Raw genomic sequence first — 12500 nt, forward strand, 5'->3', positions numbered from 1 at the left:
TCATAATGAACAAACCAACAGAATATGTTAATAAATACAAAAACACTTCGATTATTAGTCTAACTCCCAAAATAAGTTTCATAAGAAATTACAGTCTACTTTATAGGTCACAATCAGATTGACAAGTTGTAGGGAATAGTTGGTAATTTTCAAAAACGTAGTAGACAAGCTTGATTTGATAACTGCTATATCCAATGTCAAGCAATTTTTATTTATTGTCTATCTACATACCTATTTACTGTAAAAAAAAAAAAAAAAAAAAAAAAAAAAAAAAATAGCCGGTACCGTATTTTGACTTTAAACCTCCACCAATAATTATCGTCAGAATGATGACTTCATGAGGCTCCACCCACTTTGGCCTCGTTGTAATTCAGGATAACACTGAAGGATATCATGGGCATTGTTGGATCAGAAAATTTCAATTCTGGCTATAAAAACTCATTTCTCGAGTCGTTGTAAGAAGTGCTAAATGATCCTCAAGGATCCCAACAGTTGGCCTAAACGTTTAATTCATGTATACTACTGTTGCGGCACTACTGCTACAGTAGTATTACTACGCTAGCACAGATACACCACCCACATTTATGTATCGTTCCGCCATTCATAAAGTCTTTGTCCTGTTTTTGTTTTCAATGTGCAATAAGCCATGGCCTCCTCAGAAATTAAGTTTAACATTAGATGATAGGTTATTTCATTAAGCTGACAAATTATGGCAACTGTGTATGTTATTGCCGATGTTGAAGCTAAAGATAAACTATGGTATCATTCCTTCATTGCATTATCATCTTTACTACTATTTGTTTTGCTACATGTAGTAATTATTTTAAAGGATAAATGAATTATTTTAAAGGATAAGTGAATTTTGTTCACTTTACTTCTTAAAATTCCCATTAGATGTACAAATATACCTCCTAAACTATTCATGATTTATTTACAAAATGCAGTTATCATCACTCTCGAGGAAAAGATCATCTTCCCCGTCCTCATCGTCACTGGCCAGGCTAATGATGACTGGTTCTACTGTCTCTCGGATATTGTCCGACTCTCAATACTTCTCTTTGAAATGACGGGATTGTCAAACTGCTCCTGCCCACACTTCTGGGGTAACAGAAAGCCTGGTTTCCTCCAACCTGTCCTGCAGGTCGGATCCAGTAAATCGACTGAGGGAGGAACGTACGAGTCTCTTCATGAACCCGCACACCTGTTCAGTTGCATTGAGCTCGGAGTGAGCAAACGCACAGCCTCATGGCCCCATTCACGGATGTTGTTGTCAATCTCATACCCTCGCTCCGGCCGATTATTTTGGCAAGTAAGCAGCAGCTCCGAGCGTGTGGCAGAAGGTCGTAACGATATCCTGCGCTGTTCTAGCCACCTGGCGAGATAACATAATAGAACATTAATACCTTGAAGATAGATCATAAATTGTTACAAGTAGTAAAAGCAATAGAGTACAATTTGATCAAGTTCCCATTAAAATAGATTAATTGACTCTTCGAACAATTTATATATATATATATATATATATATATATATATATATATATATATATATATATATATATATATATATATATATATATATATATATATATATATATATATATATATATATATATATATATATATATATATATATATATATATATATATATATATATATATATATATATATATATATATATATATATATATATATATATATATGTATGTATATATATATATATATATATATATATATATATATATATATATATATATATATATATATATATATATATGTAAAGTAAATATATAAAGTTAATATATATTGGAAGTTATTATAATTACCCGACGAGATCTACCTTTTTGGTTGCTGATGTGGGGCATCGACTCTCCTCGAGCAGTGTGCTATGATATGGTGCATTATCAAGCACAAGTACAGATGGCTAGGGAAGGGATGGCCGAAGTTGTGTCGTTAACCACTGTTTGAACAACTTTGCATTCATCTCGCCATGGTAGTCTCCCTGATTGGTCTTGGCCAGGTAGCACAGGTATGAACTATCTATAAAGCCTTCATTCGTGCCAGCTGCCACCACCACAAAACGCTCACCTTCTCCAGGAGGAACCTGACGACTGTAAGTGGGGCTGGTGATATTCTGTGTAGTGTGTGCCCATTCCCTGTTGTGGGCCATCCTCTTCTTGAACCAGGTTTCATCTACGTAAACGACCACTCTCCCCTCCTCCCGCTGGCGTCGTAGATCAAGGAGAGCAGTTATCCGGCGGCATACAATTTCTAGAGATTCCTTCCTTACATACATCTTACGTTGGGAAGTTTTATACATGAATCCCATAGAATGCAAGAGTCGAAGTACTGAAGCCCATGATGTCATTTCCGGAATAATGCCAGCTGTTTTGTGGTCATTTGTCAAGGAACCAACAGTAAAATGCTCCTTTTCGGCAAACTTTCTGTGGATACAGCAACGAATGGCACCAATCATAAAGTTATCAAAGACAGGCGGCACTTGTGATTCTGACGATGGTCAAGGAACGGAACTGGAGGCACGGTTAACGGTGACCCTCACTGCATCTGCAGTCATGCCCAAAACATAGCCAACACAGTCGTACGGCCTAAGAAGAAGAAAAAAAATTATATCGGCTGATCCGTTGGTCTGATGGAGATTTTAGCACAAAAATCTTATTTTAACAAAAATAGTTATATAAAGACTGTTTACATACAATCACTCTGTTTCTCTCTCTCTCTTGGTGGCATAGTGAATAGTTAATGGAAATGTTCAAAAGCCTGAATGACATTACAAGTATTATAATCATGTTACGCTAAATACAAATCAGACCATAAACATTGGATTTAAACTAGAAACTGAATATTTGCCTATTCAGGCTTTAGTAAATATGGCTACGGGCTTTCTCTTGACTGTATAAAGTTGCAAGTCGTAAGACAAATGCAGTTTTGCAACCACGGGGGCAATTCCAAATCCTGTTAGCCATTTTAGACTGTTATGGGTTTCAGAGCCGATGGAACAAGGTGAATGGGTATCTGGTGGATGGTGGGGGCAAAATTTTGTCAAAAGGTGTTTACATTGCTTACGTAATGAAGGTTTTCGACTCTTGGCTCGTTATCACTGGCCATGGCGTCGGCTAGATCATTTATACTCTATAAAAATTAAAACTATCGGGTTTAGGTTATTGACAATGCTGACAAAATTTGTGTGTGGTTGTAAAATATACATATGTTAACTTTCAGCTACATCCGATGCTTTGATAAGGAGCAAAGTCCAAAAAACCGTGTTACAGAGGCCCTGAATCTCATAGTAGGACAGTCCAGGACCCACACAATGAAGGTCTGGCAGACAGAGGATTATTAATGACTCACTGACCTGGCTTATCACGTAGGCCAAGGCTCTCTCAGTCTGACATCATATCTCTCATAAATGATTGGTTTGATGTAATGAATTCAAACCAAATGATTGGAGAATTGCAAATGCGCAGTGGATTTGGAATGCACATGGAGCAACAAATAAATGAACTTAATAAAGTGAGAGACTGATTAAGTAAAATGAAATTCAAATCTCTAAAGACCAGGCGTCTTTCTAGACTTCAGAAAGGGGTGATACTTTCATCGAAGTCACTGATTGGACTTTTCAATATGGGGAAAAACAATTTTGGTGTTAACTATATCTTAACTCAAGGGCTGAATCAGGACTGCCCAGAACATTTCTTTGGTTACATAAGGCAGATGAACGGTCCATATGATTATCCAAATCCTGAAGATTTCAAGTATAGGAGGAGAGCACTATTGCTTTGCAAAAATGTTGAAATCATAAGTGAAAAAAAATAACTCTAATGGAAAGTTTAACAAGCAGGACATGTTGACTAATATGTCAGCAAATGAAATAAAAGATCATGCAAAAGAAAAGGAGATGGCGTTAGAAGTGTGCCTGACAAGCCTTTTGTTTAAAGATTTGATGCCTGATTGTGAAAACTATCTCGATATTTCAACGCCAGATGACATGCCAATTGATGAAGCAAACTTGATGAAAAAGGTCAACACAGTTATTGAAGAAGAACCTCTGAAATATATTGTTGGTTATATAGTTAAGACTTTTTCCATCAACTACCCACATTTGGGCAATAAAGAAACTATTGCAACTTCAGATAAATCGTAGATTAAATTCAAAAGTAGGGGTTATTTGCTTTATCCCTCTAAAGAGTTCTTCCTACAATTAACTAAGTTAAGAGAGGTGTTTAACTCCATTCACGGGCAAAGTCTTTGTGTAAGAAAAAACTGTTTTAAAACATTCGGGGAAGAACTTGTAAAGGCTTTAAGATAACTTGAAATGGAGATTCATGAAGAAGTTTTGCATTTCTATTTTGCCAAGATATGTGTATTTTTCAAAATACGCTACCTCACCAACACCATCAGATTAATATGCTATTCGTATCAGTATTTTTATCCATCATAGTTCCCTTGGTCTTAAACAGAAAACTAGCATCCCATAAATCTTCAATTGATCAGAAATTTCATGATACATCAAGACTAATATAATTTTCGTTCTTCATTGTCCTGTGACGGGCCGAGAGAAGGTTGTGCCTCAAGGACAGGATGAAAGCAACTGAGTGAGTATATTATAGAACATTATCCTTTAAAGCTCAAAGCAACAAGAAATTTCATGTTCAAAACAGAGACCGTTACCGATGAGAAAAACCGACAGGTTTATTCAGGCTCTTTTTAGTCGAGGGAAGAGCGAAGATACAAGCATGATATATACACAAAACGAACTATGTAGGATTGTGTGACACACGGTTGGAACATGGCTCCCCCCCTAAAAATGACATACTGTACATGTTAACCCTGGATAGGTACGCTCCTCGGACACCCCTTTAAGGGTATACTCGGACGCGAACGACCCCGACGCCAAAAAAAATTCTTGAAAAATCAGTTTTTGCAGTAACCTCCTTTTTTCTTTTGCCAAAAAAAACTTCAATGAATGCTTAAAACAACTGTAAAAATAAATACTACTCATCTGCAGAATAACTATTTATTATAAATATTTTAAAAAATTAAGTAGAAAAAAAAAGACCTGACATAAAAATTCATAAAAAAAAGTTTATACATATATACACAAATCCTTTTAGGAATTGATTCTTGAATGTTTAGGACACATCTTGATGTATTTTGGATGAAGTCAGACCCATGGAGGTGAAGATCTGAAATGAGAAAAAAAGGGTAACTTTTTTTGGCCAAAAAAATTTGTCCAAATTTCATGAATTTTTTTGGGTACCCAAATGAAATAAGAAGTGGCTAATTTTTTTAGGGAATAAACATATGTTATCCTAAAATAGAAATATGTAAAAAAATCTTCATTATTTTGTAAATTACATTTATATCAGGGGCCATATCTAAAGGTAATTTTTTGAGTACTTAGAAATTTCGTAAAAAAATACATATATTTAATATATATGATATTTATGCAGGTAAAAATATACCAAAATATCACAAATTCTATAGGGAACAAGAATATATATAGATAGGGCAGCTTACGCTTCGGATATGTCCACAAAATGGCCGCCAACCACACTGACTCAGACTCCCTAATCTGCCACTTGAAATGTAGGAAGGGTATGTCAATTTCAAGGTGTTATTTACTAATCTAATTATTATTGGATATGCATAAAAATTGTATGGTGGGTTGCTGGATAATTGTCGATTATTTTACGACTATAAAATTAAAATTCTGACCCAAAAAAATTTTTTTGAAGGGAAATAAAATCGAAAAAAAAAAAATGTAAAACAATATAATATTTTAGCTAAAAAAATTTGATGATATTCAATAAAAAAAAAAGTAAACAAAATTTTCCGACAAATAAACATCTAGAGGAATCATTACTCTGTGATAGTTCCTTAGTACGTAGTAATTTTGAAAGAATTGGGAAAAAACGAAAAAATGGCAATCACTGGAAAATCGAACACATACCTATATATACGCCATATCTGGCTAAAAAAAAGATAGGCATTGGTAGCCAGATCATCTAGAAACACTTTCCAACACTATAAAAGTATAAGTTTTGCGACACTACTTGCCAATTCCTTACGGTAACATGACTAAGCAAAAAAATGCAAAACAAATAAAAAGGGGCACTCGCGGAAAAATGGCTAACATTCTAATATACGGCATTTCAGAAAAAAAAAATTCAGCCACGTGCTAGGCAAACCATCAAGGCACATTTTCCGACAAATAAACATCCTAATGAATAATTACTCTGTGATAGTTCCTTAGTACGTAGTAATTTTGAAAGAAATGGGAAAAAACGAAAAAATGGCAATCACAGGAAAATCGAACACATACCTATATATACGCCATATCTGGCTAAAAAAAGAAGATAGGCATGGGTAGCCAGATCATCTAGAAACACTATCCAACACTATAAAATTATAAGTTTTGCGACACTACTTGCCAATTCCTTACGGTAACATGACTAAGCAAAAAAATGCAAAACAAATAAAAAGGGGCAATCGTGGAAAAATGGCCATTCTAATATACGGCATTTCAGAAAAAAAAAATTTCAGCCACGTGCTAGGCAAACCATCAAGGCACATTTTCCGACAAATAAACATATAAATGAAATATTACTCTGTGATAGTTCCTTAGTACGTAGTAATTTTGAAAGAAATGGGAAAAAACGAAAAAATGGCAATCACAGGAAAATCGAACACATACTTATATATACGCCATATCTGGCTAAAAAAAAAAATAGGCATGGGTAGCCAGATCATCTAGAAACACTTTCCAACACTATAAAAATATAAGTTTTGCGACACTACTTGCCAATTCCTTACGGTAACATGACTAAGCAAAAAAATGCAAAACAAATAAAAAGGGGCACTCGCGGAAAAATGCCCAACATTCTAATATACGGCATCTCAGATAAAAAAAAAAAGACATGCACGTGTTAGCCCAGCCATCAAGGCACACTTTCTAACACAAACATGAAAAAAAAATCAATAATATACGGCAATTCCTTACTACGTAGTAAATTTTTACAAATATTGAAAAAAAAACAGAAATTGGCAACCGCAGTTAAATACCCAATATACCAATAACTACGTCGTATCTGACAAAAACAAAATCACGCATGGGTACCCAGATCATCTAGACACACTTTCCAACACTAAAAAAAGCAAAAGTTTTACGATACTATTTCGCAATATCTTACGGAAAAATGACTTGGCAAAAAAATGAAAAAAAATGAAAAAGGGACACTCGCGGTAAAATGCCCGACATTCTAATATACGGCATCTCAGATAAAAAAAAAGACATGCACGTGTTAGCCCAACCATCAAGGCACACTTTCTAACACATAAACATGAAAAAAAAATGAATAATATACGGCAATTCCTTACTACGTAGTAATGTTTACAAATATTGAAAAAAAACAGAAATTGGTAACCGCAGTTAAATACCCAATATACCAATAACTACGTCGTATCTGACAAAAACAAAGTCATGCATGGGTAGCCAGATCATCTAGACACACTTTCCAACACTAAACAAGCAAAAGTTTTACGACCCAATTTGGCAATATCTTACGGAAAAATGACTTGGCAAAAAAATGAAAAAAATTAAAAAGGGGCACTCGCGGTAAAATGGTCCTCGTGGTGATGAACGACATTTTAACTAAAAAAAAAATCATGTACATGGTAGCCAAACAATCCACCAAGACTTTCCACAACTGATAACCTATACAAGTTGCACCATTCTACGACAATTTCATAATACGTAATAACTTTGATAATTATGCAAACTACCTTAGAAGGGTAAACTCAGTCGCGAACGACCCCGACGCGTCTCAGAAATCGGGGAAGGAGTACAGCTACAGCAATGCACATCTGGACACTACTAGAGCGTGTAGGGGAGACACCTCCTGCAGGTCGATCACCCACAAATTCAGTCACGGGGGTGAGTCACGTGAGAAAAACCTGTTTTTTTTTGACGCTCGGGGTCGCAAACGACCCATCGTACCTATCCAGGGTTAAATAGGGCACCCTGATCTAGAGAGGTGAACTGTAGGCGGGTCATCTGGCAGCAGATAAGCAGGTTTAAACGATCAATGGAGACCCAGTATTCTTTGCCACGAATGTTTAGTAGGAATGCTTTCGGACTGTGTCGGATCACAAGGAAAGGGCCCGTGTAAGGGGGTGTTACCGGTGGCTTGCTAGTGTCGTCGCGGAGGAAGACGTGCGTGGCAGAGTGCAAGTCTGTTGGTATGTGATGCTTCGCTGGGGGCTTGTAAGTCCGGCGGCATGGAGTAAATTTTCCCATGACGTGACGTATATGCTGGAGATCGTCGGAGGAGGTTGTAGGAGAAAATTCGGCAGAGACGACCAACGGGTCGCCATACACCGTTTCAACTGCCGAGACGTCGAGGGGGTCTTTAGGAAAAGTCCTTAGTCCCAGGAGGACCCAGAGAAGCTGGTAAACCAGGTTGAATCCTGGCAGCGAGACATCAAAGCTGCTTTGAGGGTGCGATGAAAACGTTCATTCATTGCATTAGCAGTGGGGTTGTAGGCCGTTGTCTGATGTAGGGTGATGCCCAGGAGTTTCGCTAATCATATCAACAATTTAGAGGTGAAAGTGGTACCCCTATCAGAAGTAATATGCTCAGGGATACCAAATCTTGCAATCCATCCTGAGAGTAAGGCATATGTACATGAGGCGGACATTGCAGTATTCATGGGAATGGCTTCAGGCCAACGAATGGAGTGGTCGATGATGGTAAGGAGGTAACGATGTCCTTGTGATCTGGGTAGGGTGCCTACAACGTCGACGTGAATGTGTGCGAAACGACGCTGAGGTTGAGGAAAGGTGCCCACTCCTGAATCCGTGTGTCAATGTACTTTGGAAGTTTGGCAAGAAGTACAGGCACAGACCCAATCCTTAGCATCCTTAGATATGCCGGGCCAAATGAACTTCGTCTTCAGCAACTGTGCAGTAGAACGGCACGAGGGAGGTGAAAGGCCGTGAATGGAATCAAACACCTGCTGGTGCATGGGAGCAGGAATCCAAGGTCGTGGTCTACCAGTACTGACGTCACAGAGGAGGGTGGTGTTGGAGTCTCCGAGTGGGAAGTCTTCCCAATGGAGGGATGTGTAGGATGTCCTACTTGCTTGATACTCTGGATCCTGTCGTTGGGCTTCAGCCAGGGCGTTATAATCCAATCCCAGTTGAACGGCAGCCAACGTGTTTCTTGACAGGGCATCGACAATGGGATTCACTTTCCTAGGGACGTATTGAAGGGTGCAATTGTATTCAGCCACAATGGAGAGAGGTCAACATTGACAGGCGGACCAGGCATCAGACTATCGAGTGAAGGCGTGCACCAGAGGCATGTGGTCTGTGCGAATGACGAAGGGCGTACCTTCTAAGAAATGGCGAAAGTGACAGACAGCAGAGTCCACCGCCAACAATTCGCGATCGAAGGTACAATAACCCGATTCTGCCTTGGAGAGTTTTCTGCTGAAGAAGGCCAATGGGCGGGGCGAGCCGTTGACCACCTGCTTGAGTACTGCACTAATAACGACGTCACTGGCATCGGTGGAGAGAAGGAGAGGGGCATGCGGAATAGGAAAAATGAGAGCCGCAGCGGTAGATAGGGCCTTCTTTGCATTGCAGAAGCCGCTTCTTGAAGGGGACCCCACTTCAGGTCCTTCGGCTTACCCTTGAGGGAGGCGTAGAGGGGAGCAAGAGTGGCGTCAAAGGCTAGCATAAAACGGTGATAATAGTTGATCATGCCCAAGAATTCCTGCAGAGCTTTGACGGTCGAGAGCGCGGGGAAGTTCTGAACGGCTGCTACCTTCTCAGGGAGGTGATGGACTCCTTCAAGAGTGATGCGGTGCCCTAAGAACGACACTTTGTTAGAGCCAAAGGTACACTTGTTGTACTGGACTACAAGGTTTTTTTTTTGCAGGCGGTCGAGCATGATGCGCAGGTGACGAAGGTGTTCCTATTTTGAGGAGGAAAACACAAGTATGTCGTCCACATAACATACACTGAAGGGGAGGTCCCCTAAGATGCCATCCTTGAGACGTTGAAACGTTGCCCCAGCATTACGAAGACCAAAGCAGGAGTAATTGCAGGTGCATGTACCAAACGGAGTGGTGATGCCATTCTTGGGGATGTCTTCTGGGTTCATAGGTCCTGATAATACCCCTCCATGAGGTCGAGAGTAGAGAAAACCTTCGCTTTGTGCAGGTAGGAGGTAACGTCGGCAATGTTTGGGAGGTGGTAGATATCAGGTTCTGTTTGCATGTTCAGGCACCTGTAATCCCCACACGGACGGAGGAACCCATCTTTCTTCAGAACAATATGTAAGGGAGACGACCATGGGCTGGAGGCCTTTCGGCAAAGTCCCATTTCCTCCATTTCGGCGAACGTCTGTTTGGCGGCTACCAATCGTTCTGGTGACAGACGTCTGAGTTTTGCGAAGACTGGGGGTCCGGTCGTCTTGATATGGTGATAAATACCGTGCTTGGCAGGAGCCGTGGGCGTTTGGCGAAGTTCTGGACAGAAAACTTTAGGGTACGACGTGAGGAGGTGGGGGTAGGCATCCGTAGGTGAGCTGATGTGGAGAGCGAGGATGGAGGGGGCGGATTCAAGATGTGTCGACAAGTACGAGTCTGCGTTAACCAATTGTGGGTGGGCGACATCGACCAGAAGGTGGAAATGAGAGAGGAAATCGGCACCGAGGATTAGCAATGTGATGTCAGCAACGAGAAACTTCCGATTAAATTTACCGTTTTCGAACAATAATGTGAGGTTCTCGTAACCGTAGGTGGGTATCACAGATCTGTGAAGGTTGTGACTCAAAGACAGAAAGAAAGCAACAGAATAAGTTTATTATAGAACAATCTCCCTTATATACAAAAGCTCAAAGCAACAAGAAATTTCATGTTCAAAACAGACACCGTTACCGACGAGAAGGTTGTGACTCAAAGACAGGATGAAAACGACTGATTGAGTTTATCATAGAACACTCTCCTTTATATACAAAAGCTCAAAGCAACAAGAAATTTCATGTTAAAAACAGACACCGTTACCGATGAGAAAAACCGACATGTTTATTCAGGCTCTTTTTAGTGCGAGGGAAGAGTGAAGATACAAGCATAATATATACACAAAATGAACTATCTACGATCATGTGACACACTGTTGGTAGAGTCTTATGTTAGGATATGGTTTGAATACATTGATAGTAAATACTTTACATTCTTTACTATCATATGCTAGGATATTGTTTGAATACATTGATAGAAAAAAAAAACATTTATCCTAGTACATGTTAACTAACAAAATTTATATAAATAGATATCATCGTCCTATCAGAACGCACAAGACTGAGCCGGGCCATGGCTCAGTTGACTGGATAGAAAAAAAGAGAAAAAAATACTGACCATCGTTTGGCCGACCATCTGTCAGTGGATCTTGGGACAATCAGTAATTGTTTACCCAAGACAGAGGACCAAAATTTGAAAAAAAAAAACTGAAGACTTACTAAGGTTAGTTACAACACCAAGATGTATGGAAAAAAAAAAAAACAATCATGATGGGAATAGCACTAACAGATAAAAAAAAAAAAAACATATTGACATCAAATGTAAATAAATGTAACAGGAATAAAAAAAGAAATGTAGGGGAAGGTGGAGAATACGATGGATTAATGAACTAAAAAGGGTTGCTGTTGTACAACGGATTGTTATGGAAAGACCATAAAAAGACGGAAGTGGAGGAGCATGTCTGAGGCCTTTGTTTTGCAGTTGAGTAGTAACTGCTGCAGATGATGATGATATATATATATATATATATATATATATATATATATATATATATATATATATATATATATATATATATATATATATATATATATATATATATATATATATATATAAATATCAACACAACATCGTGTTCAAATATAAATAAATTTTTACCTCATACTTGGGATCGAACGCTAGCCCCTCCTAATGAAAGGCCAGGTCAAAACCAACCATGCCACAAAAGGCCATAAAAGAAATCGGAACCTAACGCTGGTAGGCCGGGAAATCGGGTAAAACTCGCTGGTAAGAGACTGATGTCTCGCCAGGTAAATCCTCGAACTGCTGGGTAGCGTTAGGTTTCGATTTCTTTTATGGCCTCTTGTGGCATGGTTGGTTTCGACCTGGCCTTTCATTAGAAGGGGCTAGCGTTCGATCCCAAGTATGAGGTAGAAATTTATATATATATATATATATATATATATATATATATATATATATATATATATATATATATATATATATATATATATATATATATGTGTGTGTGTGTGTGTGTGTGTGTGTGTGTTCCCATAAAACTAGTGTATGTATCATTGCCTTATGTAAAAAATGCTCTTTTCAGAAACGAGATCACCACAGCCCTCAGCACTCTGTATCCATATGTCAGTTTTAAGTTTATATAAAAAAAA

General features: G+C 38.5%; 1 protein-coding gene across 1 annotated transcript in view; it reads right to left on the minus strand.

Annotated features, from left to right (window-relative positions):
* Positions 1 to 4517: 4517 nt before the first annotated feature.
* LOC137646378 (uncharacterized) overlaps positions 4518 to 12500 on the minus strand; it is a 33861-nt gene continuing 25878 nt past the window's right edge. Inside the window, exon 3 of the mRNA XM_068379482.1 lies at positions 4518 to 4609. Coding sequence (XP_068235583.1) covers positions 4518 to 4609 — 92 coding nt within the window. The remainder of the gene's footprint in view (positions 4610 to 12500) is intronic.

The sequence above is a fragment of the Palaemon carinicauda genome, chromosome 9, assembly GCF_036898095.1.
Source record: "Palaemon carinicauda isolate YSFRI2023 chromosome 9, ASM3689809v2, whole genome shotgun sequence".
In the NCBI taxonomy this organism is placed as follows: domain Eukaryota; kingdom Metazoa; phylum Arthropoda; class Malacostraca; order Decapoda; family Palaemonidae; genus Palaemon; species Palaemon carinicauda.